This window comes from Manihot esculenta, chromosome 11 (assembly GCF_001659605.2).
Source record: "Manihot esculenta cultivar AM560-2 chromosome 11, M.esculenta_v8, whole genome shotgun sequence".
NCBI lineage: Eukaryota > Viridiplantae > Streptophyta > Magnoliopsida > Malpighiales > Euphorbiaceae > Manihot > Manihot esculenta.
Window position 1 is genome coordinate 6,911,237 of NC_035171.2, and position 19,006 is coordinate 6,930,242.

A 19,006-nucleotide genomic window follows, 5' to 3' on the forward strand; every position below is an offset into this window, starting at 1 on the left:
TGACTTTCGGCTCTGGAGGGACTTTCGGCCGCCGAAAGTGCCCTGTTCAGCCATTTCATGCATGTTCTTCTATGATTATTTCATGATGCTTTAGGGGGGGTTTTTGGGGAGTTGTTTATGAGTTGTTTAGAGTATGTTTGGCACCTCACTGGAGTCCACCTGTGTAGGATCGGACCCGAGGAACCGAGGTGTTTAGCAGTGTTAGCTGCTTCAGAGTTAGTCCAGAGCTAGCCAGAGGTGAGTGGAACTAACCCCTATGTTTTTAAATCAAATGTTTTCGGCATGTTCAAGCATGTTCATGCATCATGAATACCATGTTATGCAATAGGTTGTTTGCATTAGAATTCACGAATATGATGCATTGCATAATACGATGATAATGATGTGGATGGATACTGGATGATCCTCTAGCCCTCAGTATGTTATGACATGATATGAATTGATATGATATGGCATGTACGATATGATATGAGATGAGAAGTCCAGGTGTGGCCGTATCGCCCCTGGCATAGAGCATAAGAAGTCCAGGTGTGGCCGTATCGCCCCTGGCATAGAGTATGTGAAGTCCAGGCATGGCCGTATCGCCCCTGGCATAGAGTATTGTTGACTTGTTATGGTACGAGATTGATTGTGTAGGGGGCTATTGGTGACAGATTCATCCTTGAGGTGATATATTTGTGATGTGACGCATTCCATGATAGCATATGTTAAAATGAACTGTTTTCTTTTATGGTTTCTGCTCATTGGGCTTTTTAGCTCACCCCTCTCCCCTAACCCCAGGTTTGCAGGGTCAGAGATAGTCAGGAGATCAGCAGGTTACGTCCATGGTCATGTTTATGTAATAGAATAGTAGTGGACATGATGTAATGTAAAGTTATGTAAGGATGTAAAAGAGTTATGTTGTAATATGACATTATGTTATATGTTCAGAGTTATAGTATTGTGCTTGGCCCGAGTTGGATAATCCCCTTGTACATGAGTTTTATTTTATGTTGTTTCATGTGTTGGACCGAGTTTGACATAGGGTATGCTGACCCTAGGGGTTCTATGAGTTCAGTCATAGTGCATACACAGGTCAAACGGGTTACAGAAAAAGTTTACAGGTTTATGTTTTAAAGTTTATGCTTAGGTTTGATCATGTTTGGGATTATACCAGCTATACAGGACAGATGTTAGGGTTGCTACGGTTCCCGGCGGCCTTAAGCCGATCTGGATCCTAGCGCCGGTAGCGGTCCAGATTTTCGGGTTGTTACAGAATGGTATCAGAGCCCTAGGTTCACATGGTCGGACCTATAGTGTGTAGGGCTCATAAAGGTTATAGTAGGGCAAGCACAATAGGAAGATCATGTCCACTAGGATAGGATATGGAGTCCTGTCTTGTATGATGATGTGAAATGCCATGACGATGAGCATGTGCATTAATGCTATGATATGTATGTGATGCAGGTTCATGTGTTTCCACATGAACCATAAGATGCTAATGTTTATGTGCTATGTTATGCTTTCAGAAGTCAAGATGAGAGGAACTCGTCGATCTGCGAGATTGACTGGAGCTCCGCCAGAGAATGAGGGCATGGATGCCCATTCCCCTGCTCTGCAGAGGGCAAGATCTTGTAAGACGATCAGGGAAAGTACATCAAGGGACCTTAGAAGGTCTTTTGATGCAGGTCGGAGGAGATCAGTTCATGAAGTTATGTCAGCGGATGTGATGGAAACAGAGGAGGATAACCAGAGAAGAGATAGTAGTTTGGGCATGAGTATGTCAGTAGAGGATATGGGAGAGTCCCAAGGAGGCACTCAGGCCTCGGGCTTTGTTCCACCACAGTATCCACCCTACCCGCAAGGGCCAGGGTATCCGATGGGAGGTACATCGGATTTCTTTAGCCATAATCCATATCCCACCTTTATGCCCTATCCTCCCTTTTACCCACAGTACCCCATGTTTCCATCCTCACCCTTTTTCCCAGGTCCAGCAAACCCTAACCCAGGGGATGCTGCTCCTCCTCCTCCACCAGCAGAACCAATAGTCCCTGATGTCCGGATACCCAAACCTGGTTCATCAGTTGGGGGTAAAGTAAAGATGACAGATTACCTCAAGTTGGATGCCCCCAAGTTCGAAGCAGGCGATGACCCTTTTGAGTATCTCAGAACGGTAAAGATGATAACAGATGAGCTAGGAGCAAGTGACAGTAGAGCCATTCAGATGGCAGGGTTCACATTGAAATGCAAGAAGGCAAGGGAGTGGTTCAAAAACTATGTGAACCCAAGGTTGGAGAGCTTATCCTGGGAGCAATTTGCCAACGAGTTTGCAGGATGGGCTTTTCCGGATAGTTCCAGAGAACTGAAGATGATTGAGTTTGAGCAGCTAAGGCAGACGGAAGAGATGAGCGTAGAGGAGTTTACAGACAGGTTCCTGGAGCTGTTGCCGTTTGCAGGACAAGGTCTTGACACAGACCTGAAGAAGTCTAGGAGATATGTTATGAAGCTTCACTCCAGGTATTCCTCTTTGGTTTAATCAGCAGAAAGGGAGAGCTTCCATGCTATAGTGGATATGGCGCGGAGAATGAAGGCTAGTGCCATTGTCCAAGGGACAGTTAAACAGTACGTGGCACAGTCTTCGGGTTCCAAACTCCCGAGGACAAGTGATGTTAATCTCTCCCCTCTAAGTGAGGCTATCACAAAAAGTAAGAAGGGAGACAGAGGTCTCAGAAGATCAAAGAAGAACAAGTTCTGGAATCGGATAAAGTCTGGTCTGGGATTAGGAGGTGGCTCGAGCTCAGGCACAGAGGTTGCAGAGTGTACGAGGTGCGGTAGGCCGCACAAGGGAGTCTGTCGGTTTGGGACTACAGCATGTTACAGATGCGGCCAGGAGGGGCACATAGCTCGGGAGTGCCCTAAGGCAGCTTTTATGACACCATCCCATCAGACGACTCCAGGCAGTATGGCTCAGCCATCAGCTCCAGTCATGTTTCAGGGCAGTGGTAGAGGCGGAGACAGGGGGACAGCCCCTTCTTCAGCAGGTTCCCGTGGGGAAGGTCCATCAGCTCCAGCGCGGATCTTCGCCATGACTCAGTAGGAGGCTAACACATCGAACCCGATGGGATCAGGTAATCTCACTCTGGTGTGTTCTGGTGTGTCTGTTTCATGAACCCTGATGTTTCTCTTTTCTTTGTTTGCTTGTGAGCCCTTGTGAGGTTGGGTTGATAGCTTATGGGTTAGAGTAGTCCCTTGGGGTCAGTGCACCCAAGTGTGATCCATCTGTGGCAGAGTCAGTCTGCCGGTTTAGTCAGAGTATGTGTTGTGAGTAGATGCCTTCCAGCTGGCCTAGCGGTTCTAGATTTGACTGTTTGATGTCATTCTAGGGTTGGATTGGTTCTTCTACTAGTGGTACTACCTAGTCTGCAGAGACAAGGTAGTCAGGTTCCGAGGTAAGGATGGATCAGAGGTAGTCCTTAGAGGGGACATAATAGGGATACCTAGAGGTTCAGTATCAACCCTATAGGCTCGTAGGTTGTTCAGGAAAAGTTGTCAGGGGTTCTAGCTCTTGAGAGAGAGTATAGCCGTCAGGTCAGGGAGCCCGCCTCAGTGCCCGTTGTTAGAGAGTTTAGATGTTTCCCCAGACGAGTTCCCAGGACTATCACCTGTCAGGGAGATAGAGTTCAAAATAGAAGTAATGCATGGAATTGGACCAATCTCTATTCCTCCCCACAGGATGATATCAACAGAGTTAAAGGAGTGATAAGGATCAATTGTGAGAGTTGGTAGTTAAGGGTTCCCATCTGACTGAGCACTTCGCCTTGGGGTGTTCCAGTGTTGTTATGAGGATGAAGGATGGATCCCTAGGACTTTGTGGCGACCACCAGTCGTTGAACAAAGTCACTACCCAGAACAAGTATTCGTTACCTTGGATCGACGATCTATTTTAAGCCAGCTAGCAGGAGCTAGTTGCCTTTCCAAGATAGATCTGAAGTCTAGGTACCATCAGTTAAGATCAAGGAAGAAGATGTACTGAGAACAGTGTTTAGAACCAGATATGGGCACTACGAGTTCCTAGGAATGTCGTTCGGGTTAATGAACGCCCCTACATCATTCATGGACCTCATAAGCAGAGTTTTAATCGGTTTCTGGATCACTCCGTTATTGTCTTCATTGACGGTATCTCGGCGAGTTCCAGAAATGCAGAAGAGTATGCCCATCATCTGAAATCAGGATTGCAGATCCTGAGAGAACATGGCTTGGATGCCTAGTTCTCCAATGTGAGTTCTGGTCGAGGAGCATATCCTTCTTGGGTCATGTGTGTCGGAGAAAGGAAAGTGAAGTAGACCTGAGAAAGTTGAAGTTGTAGCCGACTAGCCCAGGCCCATGGTAATGACAAAGATTAAGAACTTTTGGGTTGGGCAGGTTACCTAATGGAGGTTCATCTAGAACTTCTCTAGAGTTGCCGCTCCTATGGCCAGATGGATCAAGAAGAACCAGAGGGTGTGTGATCTACTCAGATTGAAGAGGGCTTTGAAAAGCCAAAGAAAATGTTGATGTCAGCACCAGTGGTGGCTCTGTCCGCCAGTGATGAAGATTTCACAGTGTCCTGTGATGCGTCCCGTGTGGGACTAGGTTGTGTGTTAATGTAAAGTGGTAGAATGATTGCTTATGCTTCTAGGTAGCTGAAGAAGCATGAGTTGAATCATCTTACACACGATCCAGAGATGGCAATGGTAATACTTGCACTCAAGATGTGGAAGCGGTACCTGTATAAGGTATGAGGACAGATCCTTACAGATCGAAAGAGTTTGCAATACATCTTGAGTCAAGAGAGGAGAATCAGAGGCAGAGAAAAGGAGTAAGAGCTGCATAGTCAGAAGATGAGAAGAATCAGAACTGCTATGAGTCAGCAGAAGAGTTATGAAGTCGTCCGCAAGAGGCATGTAGAGTTTCAGAAGAGAAGAAGAGTTTTGTCAGAGTGCACGGCGGAAGCGTGTTGAGGTTCTCGAGGAAGTCGAGGTTTGCTGGAGGTGTCTCCTAAAGAGAGGGTGATTCGCTATGGGCGAAAAGGTAAATTAGCTCTAAGATACATTAGACCCTTTGAAATCCTGCAAAGGATTTGGGAATGCATCCCACGAGTTAGATTTACCCACTTCAATGGAAGAGATCCATTCGTTTTTTCATGTTTCCACGATATATGAGTTCGTGTCGGGTCCGAGTGAGGTTCTTAAAGGAACCAGAGGTGGAGACCGTAGAGGATCTCACTTATGTTGAGCAGCTAGTACGGACCACCGACACACAAGTCAGAAAGTGTGGAAACAAGGAAATCCCGATGGTGAAAGTCCCTTAGAATCACCTTAAGATGAAAAGTTCACCGGGGAGACCGAGAGTTTATACTCCAGCAATGACCGTGTCTCTCTTTTAGAAGAGAGGTTTTTAAGTTTTGCTTGCTTGTTGCTTGCTTGCTTATGTATGTTAGATGCTATGCTTTGAGCTGCCTGTTTGTTTGTTTGAACATTCGAGGACGAATGTTCTTAAAGGGGGGAAGAATGTAATACCCGGCTAGACTCCGACATCGAAATTCCTACCGTCCGGTGGGATTTGGATATCGGAAACCTCTAGAAGGGTAAAAGCATGTTTTTATGAAATGTTTTCACGTTTTTATTGGTTTTAAGTATGAAATTTAATGAGTTTTTGCATGAAAAGTCTTTGGAGGAAAACCCAGGTTCGGCCGCCGAACATGCATGCGTTTTGGAGGCACGTTAGGCCCCCGAAAGCATGAGCGAGGGAAGTCCAGGTTCGGCCGCCGAAAGTCAAGTTCGGCCGCCGAACATGGCATGCATGCGGAGGCACTTTCGGCCCCCGAACGTGGCCTGGCCAGCCACCTATAAAAGGGTCCCTTAGCCGAAAACGGGCGAGCTTTTTCTCCCCATTTCGGCCAAGGTGAGCATTCTGCCATCCTTCCCCAATCTTGAGTTTTTCCTTCCTTTTTCCATGATTTTTACAAGTTTATAACTTTGGTTTTGAAGATCTTTGAGCTTAGAACGAGTTTTGGAGCTTGGAGACCAAAAGTTGGAACTTCTCCCATCTCCAAGTTTAGATCTCCTCAACCCTCGATCTTCAAGAGGTAAGAGCCGATCTTAAGCTCAATGTATGATTTAAACAAGTTTTATGAAGTTTCATGGGGTAGAATGGCATGTATAGGGTTGTATGAGTTTTTGGATAAATGTTATGTTTTGAGCTATGTATGTTGGAAATGTGTTGTTTGAAGTGTTGTAGTTGGGGTATATGTTAGTTTGAGACCCCTAGGTGTAATGTATGTTATGTATGCATGTTTTAGAATAAGTTTATGCATGATTTGAGGCTTTGGGAGGCAAAAGGTTCATGTGAACCACGTTTCTGCCCGTTTGGCAGAAACCAGGTTCGGCAGCCGAAGGAACTTTCGGCCGCCGAACCCCCTTGTGGAGGCAGCATTCGGCTGCCGAAGCTTGCCCCCGAAAGAGGACTTTCGGATCTGTCCGGGACTTTCGGCCGCCGAAGGTGCAGCTGAAAGTGCCTGACTTTCGGCTCTGGAGGGACTTTCGACCGCCGAACCTGCCGCCGAAAGTGCCATGTTCAGCCATTTCATGCATGTTCTTCTATGATTATTTCATGATGCTTTAGGGGGGTTTTTGGGGAGTTGTTTATGAGTTGTTTAGAGTATGTTTGGCACCTCACTGGAGTCCACCTGTGTAGGATCGGACCCGAGGAACCGAGGTGTTTAGCAGTGTTAGCTGCTTCAGAGTTAGTCCAGAGCTAGCCAGAGGTGAGTGGAACTAACCCCTATGTTTTTAAATCAAATGTTTTCGGCATGTTCAAGCATGTTCATGCATCATGAATACCATGTTATGCAATAGGTTGTTTGCATTAGAATTCACGAATATGATGCATTGCATAATACGATGATAATGATGTGGATGGATACTGGATGATCCTCTAGCCCTCAGTATGTTATGACATGATATGAATTGATATGATATGGCATGTACGATATGATATGAGATGAGAAGTCCAGGTGTGGCCGTATCGCCCCTGGCATAGAGCATAAGAAGTCCAGGTGTGGCCGTATCGCCCCTGGCATAGAGTATGTGAAGTCCAGGCGTGGCCGTATCGCCCCTGGCATAGAGTATTGTTGACTTGTTATGGTACGAGATTGATTGTGTAGGGGGCTATTGGTGACAGATTCATCCTTGAGGTAATATATTTGTGATGTGACGCATTCTATGATAGCATATGTTAAAATGAACTGTTTTCTTTTATGGTTTCTGCTCACTGGGCTTTTTAGCTCACCCCTCTCCCCTAACCCCAGGTTTGCAGGGTCAGAGATAGTCAGGAGATCAGCAAGTTACGTCCATGGTCATGTTTATGTAATAGAATAGTAGTGGACATGATGTAATGTAAAGTTATGTAAGGATGTAAAAGAGTTATGTTGTAATATGACATTATGTTATATGTTCAGAGTTATAGTATTGTGCTTGGCCCGAGTTGGATAATCCCCTTGTACATGAGTTTTATTTTATGTTGTTTCATGTGTTGGACTGAGTTTGACATAGGGTATGCTGACCCTAAGGGTTCTATGAGTTCAGTCATAGTGCATACACAGGTCAAACGGGTTACAGAAAAAGTTTACAGGTTTATGTTTTAAAGTTTATGCTTAGGTTTGATCATGTTTGGGATTATACCAGCTATACAGGACAGATGTTAGGCTTGCTACGGTTCCCGGCGGCCTTAAGCCGATCTGGATCCTAGCGCCGGTAGCGGTCCGGATTTTCGGGTCGTTACAGCTAGAGTCCAGATTCACTAGCCTACTGATGGGTTCTCAATACATGATGACTTTCTTTTTAAGGAGAACAGGTTATGCATTCTTCGATCTTTTCTGTGGAAAAAACTGATTCGGGATGTCCATAGAAGAGGTTTGAGTGGCCATTTGGGGCATGATAAGACTATTGCTGGGTTGGATGAGCGTTTTTACTGGCCACAATTAAAAAGGGATACAGGCAGGATGGTCCAAAAGTACCCAGTTTGTCAAACTTAGAAGTGTCATTCGCAGAATACGGGCTTATACACTCCACTACCTATTCCAACATATCCTTGGAAGGACTTGTCTATGGATTTTGTTCTTGGTCTTCCACGTACTCAACGTGAATCTGATTCTATTTTTGTTGTTGTTGACAGGTTCTCCAAAATGGTGCAATTCATTCATTGCAAGAAAACTAATAATGCTTCTCATGTAGCAAAATTATTTTTTTAGGAGGTTGTTCGCTTACATGGCGTCCCTAAGACCATTACTTATGACAGAGATGTGAAGTTTCTATCTCACTTTTGGGTGACTTTATAGAAACGTTTTGGAATTGAATTTCGATACAACAGTGTTGCCCGTCCTCAAACTGATGGACAAATTGAAGTAATGAACCACACACTTGGCAATCTTCTGTTCTGCATCTGCAGTAATAAGAAAACTGCTTGGGATCTTGCTCTTGTCCAAGCAGAATTTGCTTACAATAGTGTTGTCCACAGCTCCATAAAGATGTCACCTTTTGTAGTTGTGTACAGGAAAGTCTCAGCGTATACAGTCGATCTTATTGCCCTTCTTACAGGTTCTCACAACAGTATTGCAGCAAACAACTTGGCAAAGCAGCATGTTGATATTTTCAAACAGGTACAACAATGTCTTACAAAAACCAATGAGAAATATAAAACTACAGCTGATAAACATAGGCGTTTTAAGTCCTTCAATGTCGGTGGCTAAGATATGGCTTATTTACGCAAGAAACACGGTGGAGGACAGAAAAAGCTTGATTTCAAGAAGATTGGTCCATTCCAGATCATTTAGAAGATTAATGACCATACCTATATTTTGGACCTCTCAAATGAGATGAAAATTTTCAAGATGTTTAACGTAGCGGATCTATTTCAGTACCACCCTATTGATGACAACTCGATATCGAATTCTTTACAAATGGAAGGGAATGACACGGAACAACTAGTCTTATAATTTACGGCAGACTTAGACTGCACCTAACTTTTACTTACGATAACTTTTCGAAAAGGAAATTTTGATACGCACAACTTTAAAAATGTGACGAAAGCCGTAGGTCTGTCACAAAATTCGAATATGAAAATTAGGGAGTAAATTTTACATTTTAATTATTTTTTGAATATTTTTATAATTTTATATATTAATTTCTAATGAAGTCTAATAATTTTTTTATCAAATTAGGTTAAATTTTTTTATTTTAATTAATTAAAAATTGAATTTAATTAATATATTAGTTCTCTATCTCTTTGTATTTTTAGAGTCGATTAAAAAGCTAATATGAGCCAAACTCTTTCTTTTCTCTATCTTACAATGTATACCTACTTATTTTTAATTTAAATTATCTATTTAATTTTTTAATATATCCTAATTTTTATTAAGAAATCAGTAAATTTAGTTTTTTTTAATGCGAATTAAAGACAAAAAAAAAATAAAAATTAAGTCTATTTTGTGGAGTTGTGAGAGTTTTACTCGTTTACGAAAGTAAAACCCACACAATTACTTGTCTCCTTGTTCACGTTTTCCATCACCACTGCTCAACCAAACAGATTTTCCAACAAATCCTGTACACATTTTTTTCATGCCTTAAATTCATTCTAATTTATTTTTTCCCCTTTTCTGCACAGATTAAATTAACCCCTTAATCATCATAAAAGGGTAAAATAATTAAAATTAAATAGGCAAGATATGTTTAAGAATTCTTTTAGTGATGAAGATTTAAATCCTAAATGCCTAGGGATTAAAAAAAAATACAAGTCTTTTCGACATTTCAAAAGTTTGGTATAGGTTACAATTGCAATTTGGCCTTTTTCTTTCCTTTACATAAAAGCTTCTTTAGCAGTAGCAATAGCCTCCTTTCTCTTGCTTGCTTCATATTTCCCAGCTAATGAATCAAATAGAAAGCCAGCACCCAAACCAGCAGCTAAATCAATGGTATAATGACCTCTAGTGCCAAGCAACCTCACAGCTTGTAGAACATTAAGCACATCAAATGTCCATGCCAATTCCCACCTCTCCATTCTTCTCATATCCAGCGATGCTATCACAGAACCAGCGACATGCCCTGAGAAGAACAGGAAGAAGGACACGTTCCCTACTGGGAAATCCACTCCTGAACCTAGAAATCCCTGTTTTCAACAGAAACCCAACAACACTATCTCATCAAGGATTGCATTTCTCTATAGTAATAACAAAGATAGAAAAATTATTTGACAGTAAACCTCAGGTACTGGAAGCTGAGTGGAGTAACCGAGAATTCCTCGGCAAGTGAACATGAATAAAGCAGAGATTGTAGCTCTTGGCCTGCCCTCTATTAGCCATGTCCACATTATATATGCAGTTTGCATGCCCACAAACACCTGGATGACAGGGAAAATTCAGATTTTTTAAGCTTGAAGCAAGAAAAGATTGAATCTTTACAGGGAAAAGAAAAGAAAAGAAAACAAAAAAAAATAAGATTAAGGTGTTATAATTGCCCCATTGATACGATAACTTTTCCCAAATTAAAAAGGAAAAAACAAAATGGGTAAATATTTAGACATGCCTACCGTATTAAGAGCAGCCAACAGAGTGTTGAGCTCCGGAGAGGAGGAAAGCAACTGGTGGAGACGTTTTGTGGCAACAAATCCCAAGTCAAACGGCGGCGATGAAGCCGGAATCATGTTGAGCGTGTATTCAACGCCCATAAAAAACAGCAACCCAAGTGCAAAAAGGCACGGTAACCAATGACGAGTAGCTACATTGAGCACATCATGCACCGTCCATTTCAAAAAGGAGGGTTCAAAGCCAGAAACGCCATTAGTGTTAGCAATCTTATTGACGGTGTCAACGGGGGGGAGCTTTATCTTTTTGCGGTTGTAAGTAGTGGTGGTGGTTGTTGTGGCGGCGGAATTATTCATGGTTGAGTGATGGGGAGGAGAAGAAGGGTATACATTATATAGGAAAGGATGGAGAAGAAGACAGAAGACAGAGAGGCGGAAATCACAAAGAAAAAGGTGGGTGAGAAAGTAAAAATATTTGGGAGAGAAAATTGGAATCTTGTGGGTATGATTTTAAAGAAGAAACAGAAGAGGTATTTGTTTGGTTGAGGCTTCAAGTCTTTCGAATTCTTCTTCATCCATACATTCACGTAAAATCTTCTAATTTTACATTATAAATCTATATGTGCCTGGTTTGGACAAAAAATTTCTTCATATTTATTTCCAAATTTTTTAGGATAAATTAGAATTTTTACCTTTTTTTTTTTCATTGTTGCTCCGAGGAATGACGACCCTAAGATAAATAATGACAATGACTAAAAATTAAATAATAAATTTTTAAAAAAGAAAAGACAAATAGAAAAATTTAAAAATTAAATTATAAATAATTATAATATTTAAATTAAAATATTAATGACAAATAAAAAATGTACGAAAGTAAAATTGAAAGATTAAATAATTTAATTCCTCAAATATTAATAATGATAAAGTTTACATGTTAGATTGTAAATTTCCCTTTGTCCTGTTTTGTTTTTTTTCTCACAAGTGGTATCCCTGGGCTCACGTGGGTCATTTATCGTCAACTCAGCCAAAAATTGCATTCTTCTATATTTATAATTTACATGACCAATGTGTTTTCCTCAAAAGGGAACCGCACGGTGATGAATTTGCCTCTAGTTGGTAATATTTTTTTCCCATATGAATTATTTTTTTAAAATGGTATTTCTTAAATATTTTTAAAGTTAATTAAGTAGCACTATATTTATATAGACTAACGGAGAAAATTTGGATTTTAGTGATAAAAAAAAAAAAGAAAAAATAAAAGTAGAATTGTACAGCAAAAATGGTGGCGACTGGAGTGGACCACAGGATCCAATGCGATTTGTGCATGGAAAATCTAAAAGCTTCTCTCTAGCCACACATGGGTCAGTGCTCATTTGCCCATGTTTTTATCACATTCTCCTCTTTTTTTTACTTTATTAATTTTAGTCCAACTTAATTCTGTTCTGTCCAATCACTACGAAAATTCAAACCAGTAATAACTTAAACTATAAAATCTGTCTAATCCAAAATGATTTTATAAAAAAAAAAATTAAATTTCTATAAAATTATTCATAATTTTATTTTTATACATAATCAAAATTTTTAAGTTAAAATATTTTATTTTAAATAAAAATTTTAATTTATTATCTATGAATAAAATAATTGTGGAGCAAGAAAATATGAGAAAAACATGTATTGGAAAATTTGAAGAAGAATAGATTATAGAATATGAGTTTTATAATTAGGAATCCATATGTATCATAATTAATGTTATGTTTACTTTTTTACAATTAATTAAATATGAAAGACTATGGTTGGTAGTTGGCACGTTGTACTGATGAGTAGGCCATTTTCTCACTTTTTTTTTTAAATATTTTTTAAAATTTTAAAAAATTAAATATTAACAATATTCAATTTAAATAAAAAAATTAATTTATAAGTGATCGTCCTATTTAATAATATCATTTATATAATATAAACTTCTCATTTGATTCAAATTTTATGAATTATATTAACTAAAATAATTTTAAAACTAAACTAATTAATAAATAAATTATAATAATTTATAAAATAATAATTTTTGGTAAATTAAAAATTTTCTCATGTTTAGAATTAATGAATGGGGAATGATTTATTATTGTGAAAAGTATGACTACCTTTCCTTTTCTTTTTCTTTTCATTTTATAAAAATTTTCAAATTATAATGGTTGTTGATTAATTTGGTGGTTAAATTAGTTGTTGAGAAGTTAACGTCTTCTCTCAAACGACAAATAAAGGCTTGCCACTCACTCTAAGTCCGAGTCATCCTCACCCTCCATGTGCAAGGTTTTTAACGTGTCATATGCACTTGCAAGTAGGAACGAGCATGGGTCGGTTTAAATAAAAAAAAAATATCAAATTAAATTAATTTATCACTTGAATCAATCTTGTCCAAACAACATTTTGGATCTCACCGGTCCACAGGATAAATAAAAAGAAAATAAAGATATCGTACACTCCATCGGAAAAACAAAGCACATACTCCAAATTATAAAGACAACTATCACCTTTAAATAATTGAAAGTTAACGGAAACCTCGAATGTTACATAATAATCATTCGAAATAAGCGATAAGTTATTACCATATAATAAGGTCATGTAGTAAAAATTTGATAAATCAATACACAGTTTTACTCATAAAAAGAAAAATTCAGATGTTTCAGAATAGATCGACCTCAAATCGTACATATTTATCTTCTTAACTTCAATACGAGACTTCATAAGAAAGTTATTATTAAGAACTACAATCCAGTAGATCTTTTTATGCCTGTAATCATGAAATTTTCTACCAATTAGCCGATAAATATCCCTTATCAACAAATCTACTACGTCATCACTAAATCATGAGAAAATGTTGTATTTATCTCCATTTTCTTAACATATAAAAAAAAGATTACTGAGATAAATGTACGCTATTCTCTCATATAAATACTTTTAAATTATTCATTCACCATTTTTTTTAGTTTATTAACTTTAACATCGGACCATTTCATTTTCTCTATATTGCAAAATTAGCTAATTACAGACAATTTCATTCCGACCCCATTATTTTAGTTTCAATAACATTAATAAAATTATTTTTTTAATGATACTTTTAAAAGTAATACTGAAATGGTAAACATATTAAATAGGTTTAAAAAAATTGATAAATAATAATTTTAATCAAAATAAGATAAAATAAATTATTATTATTATTATAAAATTATTAATAAAAATAAAAAAATTAAAGAATAATATAAATAATAATTTTTTAATACTAAAAAAATAATTTAATAATAAGAAAGAATAATTTTATAATTTTATAAGTGTGCACTTAATCAAGCATTAAAAAAATAATTTAATTAATAAAAAATAAAAATATTAGAATAAGATTATAATAAAAAGAAAATATAGTATTTTTTATTAATTATAAACTTTATTAACGTTTATATTTTATTTTTATTAATTATATTTTATTTTTATTAATTATAAACTATACTTATTTGAGAGTACTTATCTAAAAGTATATTTTAACGTGATGTTTCTGATTTTTCAAAAGATAATTGTAAACTGATAATTATTGAAATTTTAGCTTCCCATTACTGTTTTCTTTGCAATAGAATTTTTGCTTTTTAATAGTCCCATTTTTATAAATTAATTGTAAGTGATTCAAACTTTTCACTCTCCACATTTAAACTTTTCTGAACTTAATTTGATTGATTCTGATAATTGATATTTTTATTAGATGGATTCGTCGTTATACCACTCTAATTACTCATACTTTAATTAAAAAATTTATTAGGTATGATAAAAAAATCTATTAAGTATGATCGTCAAACAGATCTATTAGATATGATTGTCAATTTGTTTGAAATGTCAATTTATTTAAAATGATATCTCTCTTTATTTAATAAAATTATTTTATTAATACAATAAATAATTTTACTTTAAAAAAAATTATAAAATATATTAATTTTTATTAATTATAAACTATATTTATTAATTATAAACTTTAATTATAAAGTTTATTTTTATTAATCTATAGTGATATAGCATTATAACAATTCCCTTAATTTTAATAAATTTTAAATAAACTTTAAAAGATCTGGTAAAAAAAAGTATAGAATATAATTATAATAAAATTAAAAGTATAAAATTAAATTAAAAAAAAAACAATAAAAAATAGTTATAAATTTTAAAATCCAATATTAAAATTTTATTAGCTCAAGAATCTGATTAATCTCAAAGCCAGAGAAAAAACTAATTTAATAACTTAGTTAACTGACGATTATTTTATATGCTAAGCTAGATTTATAATAAGTTTTTTAATTTTGCTCCAAAATTTTCCACTTAAGATTTTTTTTTTTTTTTCTAGCTACGGTCTAGTTTTGCTTGTGCAATTTGTCATATATGATGACTCCGCGCTCAGATCTTTCAACTCGAATAGTTTATGGATTGAACAGAACACACACTACATATTGATTAGAAAAAAACACGCACGCGAGGGTCTACATTATACTACATGGATACACGGGAGTCCAACATTAGTGAAGCCCTTATCGCTCCGATCATGTCCGTAAGAGAAACAAGTCCTACCATAAAACCATGTCTGTCCACGACCCAAACTCTGTGCACATGTTTCGTCACAGCCTTCTCCATCACTTCTGCTAGAGGAGACTCAAGATGGCAAACCACAAGTTCCCTTTCCGAAACATTCGACGCATTGAATAATGGCGAAGTCGAGACTATCTCAGTGAATTCTAGAGCACTCAGGGACAACCACGTCCTTAACGCAGCTAAATGGCAACCCCTCAAATCTGTTGAAGAGAACGTCCCTATAAGCTTCCTCCCTTTACCCTGCGCAAGAAGAATCATCAGAATTACAGATGATCATCGTAAATTGATTAAAACCAAGATGGGTCAATCAGGTTACGTTTATAAGCTGCTTGGAATCTTCTTCAAGGGAATTGGAGCCTACGACTATAGGAACAGCATTCAACAGGGCAGCTCTCATGCACTTGATAGCATCTATTACTTTGGTTTTACCAGTTATGGCATAAACATTCTGGTTTACTACACCTAGTTCCCTCACGCTGCGAGATATGATGCCTTGCAACTGGATATCAGAATAATTTTCCTTCAAAAACTTGATCACATCCATTTGGGTAAGCATCCGATAGCTTGGAGCAGATTCCACCAGCTCCACGCCTGAGATGTTCTCCATCTGGCTGTCGAGTGGCACTAATGCTCGGTGGATTCCTTTGCTAAATACTTCCATACAATCTAGGATGCTGCAATTTCGTTGTTTTCACAAAGAAACAAAAAAGATCAGAAAATTATGCAGTGAAATAGAAATTCTTGAGAAGAATTATTCACCTGGTGCTTGGGTTTAAAGTCCACAAACTGAGACCTTCAAGGCAATGCCCTATGATGGAAGAAACTGGGACAGACATCTTCTTTTCAATATCAGATACAGAATCACCACCACCGTTCATCTGATCATCACCAGCAATATGTGCCAAGATATCAAGCATAGTAACCATCCCTATGTAGTGCTTTCGTACAACCCCCGTCTGCTTATCAGACTCCATGATCATGGATCCACCTGCCCCAATCCATTGGCCAGGTGGGGCAGCCACCGGCACCGCCACTACTTGGTTGGCGACCAGTGTGTTCATTGTGTGGGCTAAGGAAGCTGTATAAGGAACTTCTACTAGTCTTCTCTTGCCAACCATTAGGTCACCCACTTTCTTGTCCCTCAGCCTTCCATGTTCGGTGGCGGAGCTCTGGGTGGGTTCGGTAGGAGAGAAGGTGTTGAGGCCTAACTTAAGTTCTTGCATTCTGATATTCGGACACTTTCTCAGTTCTTGGACAGCAAATGCATGAAAGATAAGGCGTGATGTTGGAAGATTGGATTATATGAATGCATGAACAAATACGTGTCAATAAGCTAAGAAGTGCATCCTCGCATGGCTGAAGTGGGTTTCGCCAAGTGTTGTTATTGCATGCGATCGAAAAGGGGTAGAGCTTGAGGCGGCAGAGGCGCAATGGCAAGCATAGACTGGATTTTGCAAAATTATATATTAAATTTTCCTTTTATTTTCTGCTACGAAACTAAAATTTTTAGATAAGTATATTTATTAATTTTAATCTTTCTATTTAAAATTAATAATTTAAATATGATGAGCAAGAACCTGCAATTGGCAACTATGATGAACAAACGGACAAAAAATCAGCCACTGGTTCGATTGGTGAAAAATCTCGTGAACGACATTAATGCTCAAATTCCCACATCGATTTATTTCTCTTCCTTCATATTCTCGTGACCCCATTATTCCATGCACCCAACTGCCCTTTTTTCCTGACCCATTTCATTAACTCTCCTCACTCTCAGCACACCCCTATTTAATCCCCAAGCCCACACTTCCCTCCTCTCAACATCTCCACAAAAATGGCTACATTTTTCTCTACACAAACATTACTACTTCTACCTCTTCTCATGTCTCTTTTGCTACCATTCTCTATGCCTTTTACAGTCATTGTTTCCGATTCCGGCAACCAATCTTCCATAATAGATGGGCTGCAAAATGGGTTCTCAATGAACTTGAGCGGAGCCCAAACTGAGGCCCACGAGCAAGAAGCTGTCTATGACATAATGAAGGCTACAGGAAACGCTTGGGCGACCGATATCCCCGACGTTTGCCGTGGCCGGTGGCATGGCATAGAGTGTATGTTAGACAAAGACAACGTGTATCATGTTGTTTCATTATCTTTTGGTGCATTGTCTGATGATACTGCCTTCCCTACTTGTGACCCAACAAGCTCTTATATTTCGCAATCTATTACTAAGCTTCCTCATATTAGGACTTTGTTTTTTTACCGTTGCCTTAGTCATAACCCACAACCTATCCCTTCATTTTTAGGGCAGTTGGGCCCAACTTTGCAGACATTGGTGCTTAGAGAAAATGGACATGTGGGTCCAATTCCTAATGAATTGGGCAATCTTACTCGTTTGAAGGTTCTTGATCTTCACAAGAATAGCATCAATGGTTCAATTCCAGTTTCCTTGGGCCGGTTGACCGGCCTAAAATCGTTAGATTTGAGCGGAAATAGATTAACCGGTTCAATTCCCAGTTTAAGTTTTCCAGTTTTGAATGTTTTGGACTTGAACCGAAATCTTCTGACTGGTTCAATCTCATCTAGCTTGGGTTCATGTCATTCTCTAATCAAAATGGATTTCAGCCATAATCGTTTGAGTGGTTCAATTCCTGATTCTTTTAGTGGCTTAAAAGAGCTAATCTTGATGGATTTAAGCCAAAATCGCCTATCAGAGCCACTTCCCATTTCAATCAGAAGCTTAAGCTCTCTCCAAGCATTAATCCTAGAAGGAAATCCAATGTCTACAACACTCAATGGCGAAGAATTTGATGGTATGAAAGGTTTAACAATCTTAATCCTCTCAAACACAAATCTACATGGCCCAATCCCTGATTCATTAGGCAGATTAACAAACTTAAGAGTCATTCATCTCGATCAGAATTGCTTAAACGGTTCAATTCCCAGGAACTTCAAGAACCTGAAGAACTTGAGTGAACTAAAGCTAAACGACAATCAGTTATCAGGGCCAGTTCCATTCGGGAGAGAAATGGTGTGGAGAATGAGAAGAAAGCTGAGGCTTCATAATAACACAGGACTCTGCTATGATGCTGACAGTGGTTTTGAAGATGGGTTGGATTCATCATTTGATTCAGGCATTGGTTTGTGTGATAAGGGTAGACCCAGTTCAGCAAAGACAGTGCAGCATCTCTCTACCACTGCTAAGAGTTTGCCATTGGCAAGTAGAGTTAATAAATCCTCTGGTGCAGATCAGAAAGTTCCAATTTTGGTTATGTTGCTTGGACAAACGATAGTTGTCGTTTTGATTTTGCTTTTATTGTAAGGTGAAGAAGTAGCAGGAATGTAAATTGTAAAATACAGGGTTATGGATTGATTTCAATTTGTCTCATAAATAAGTTGATTTCTCAAATATTCTGGCCATTAATTAAAAAACGTTTCTTAAATTTCTTAAAAAAAAAAAAGAGAAACTTGTTTAATGGCGTAAATGATTCAACGGAGTCGTCAAAAATTCAACTTTGATTGATTGATTGATGAAGGCAGTGGCCAGTGGGCCTTTCACTTCATAAAAGATGATATAATTTGGCTTTTCCTGTTTATTTGTAGAGAAATTACTATAAAATTCTTAAATTTTTTATAAAATTTATTAGGTCATATTATTTTAAAATTATTTAATTAAAATAATTTTATCTTATAAAATTTAGCTAAATAATTTTTATTAAAAAATTATTAATTATTTTAAATTTTAATTATACGAATTATTTATTTTTTAAATCTTAAATATTTATATTATTTAATT

At 37.8% G+C, this 19,006-nt stretch overlaps 3 protein-coding genes across 3 annotated transcripts; 1 reads left to right on the forward strand and 2 right to left on the reverse strand.

The window, feature by feature from the left end:
- Positions 1-9,794: 9,794 nt before the first annotated feature.
- On the reverse strand, positions 9,795-11,166 carry LOC110626114 (phosphatidylcholine:diacylglycerol cholinephosphotransferase 1). Its single transcript, XM_021771865.2, has 3 exons — positions 10,603-11,166; positions 10,276-10,413; positions 9,795-10,182 (listed from the first exon to the last, which is right to left on the reverse strand). The coding sequence occupies exons 1-3, from the start codon at positions 10,951-10,953 to the stop codon at positions 9,874-9,876; spliced, it is 798 nt and encodes a 265-aa protein (XP_021627557.1). The 5' UTR covers positions 10,954-11,166; the 3' UTR covers positions 9,795-9,873.
- A 3,859-nt stretch (positions 11,167-15,025) lies between these two features.
- LOC110627153 (SNF1-related protein kinase regulatory subunit gamma-like PV42a) lies at positions 15,026-16,695 on the reverse strand. The gene is made up of 3 exons (XM_021773408.2): positions 15,970-16,695; positions 15,527-15,884; positions 15,026-15,450 (listed from the first exon to the last, which is right to left on the reverse strand). Exons 1-3 carry the CDS (start codon positions 16,431-16,433, stop codon positions 15,112-15,114), a joined length of 1,161 nt encoding a protein of 386 aa, XP_021629100.1. The 5' UTR covers positions 16,434-16,695; the 3' UTR covers positions 15,026-15,111.
- A 322-nt stretch (positions 16,696-17,017) lies between these two features.
- LOC110627119 (protein TOO MANY MOUTHS) lies at positions 17,018-18,602 on the forward strand. The gene has a single exon (XM_021773363.2). It carries the CDS (start codon positions 17,045-17,047, stop codon positions 18,530-18,532), a length of 1,488 nt encoding a protein of 495 aa, XP_021629055.1. The 5' UTR covers positions 17,018-17,044; the 3' UTR covers positions 18,533-18,602.
- Positions 18,603-19,006: the final 404 nt, after the last annotated feature.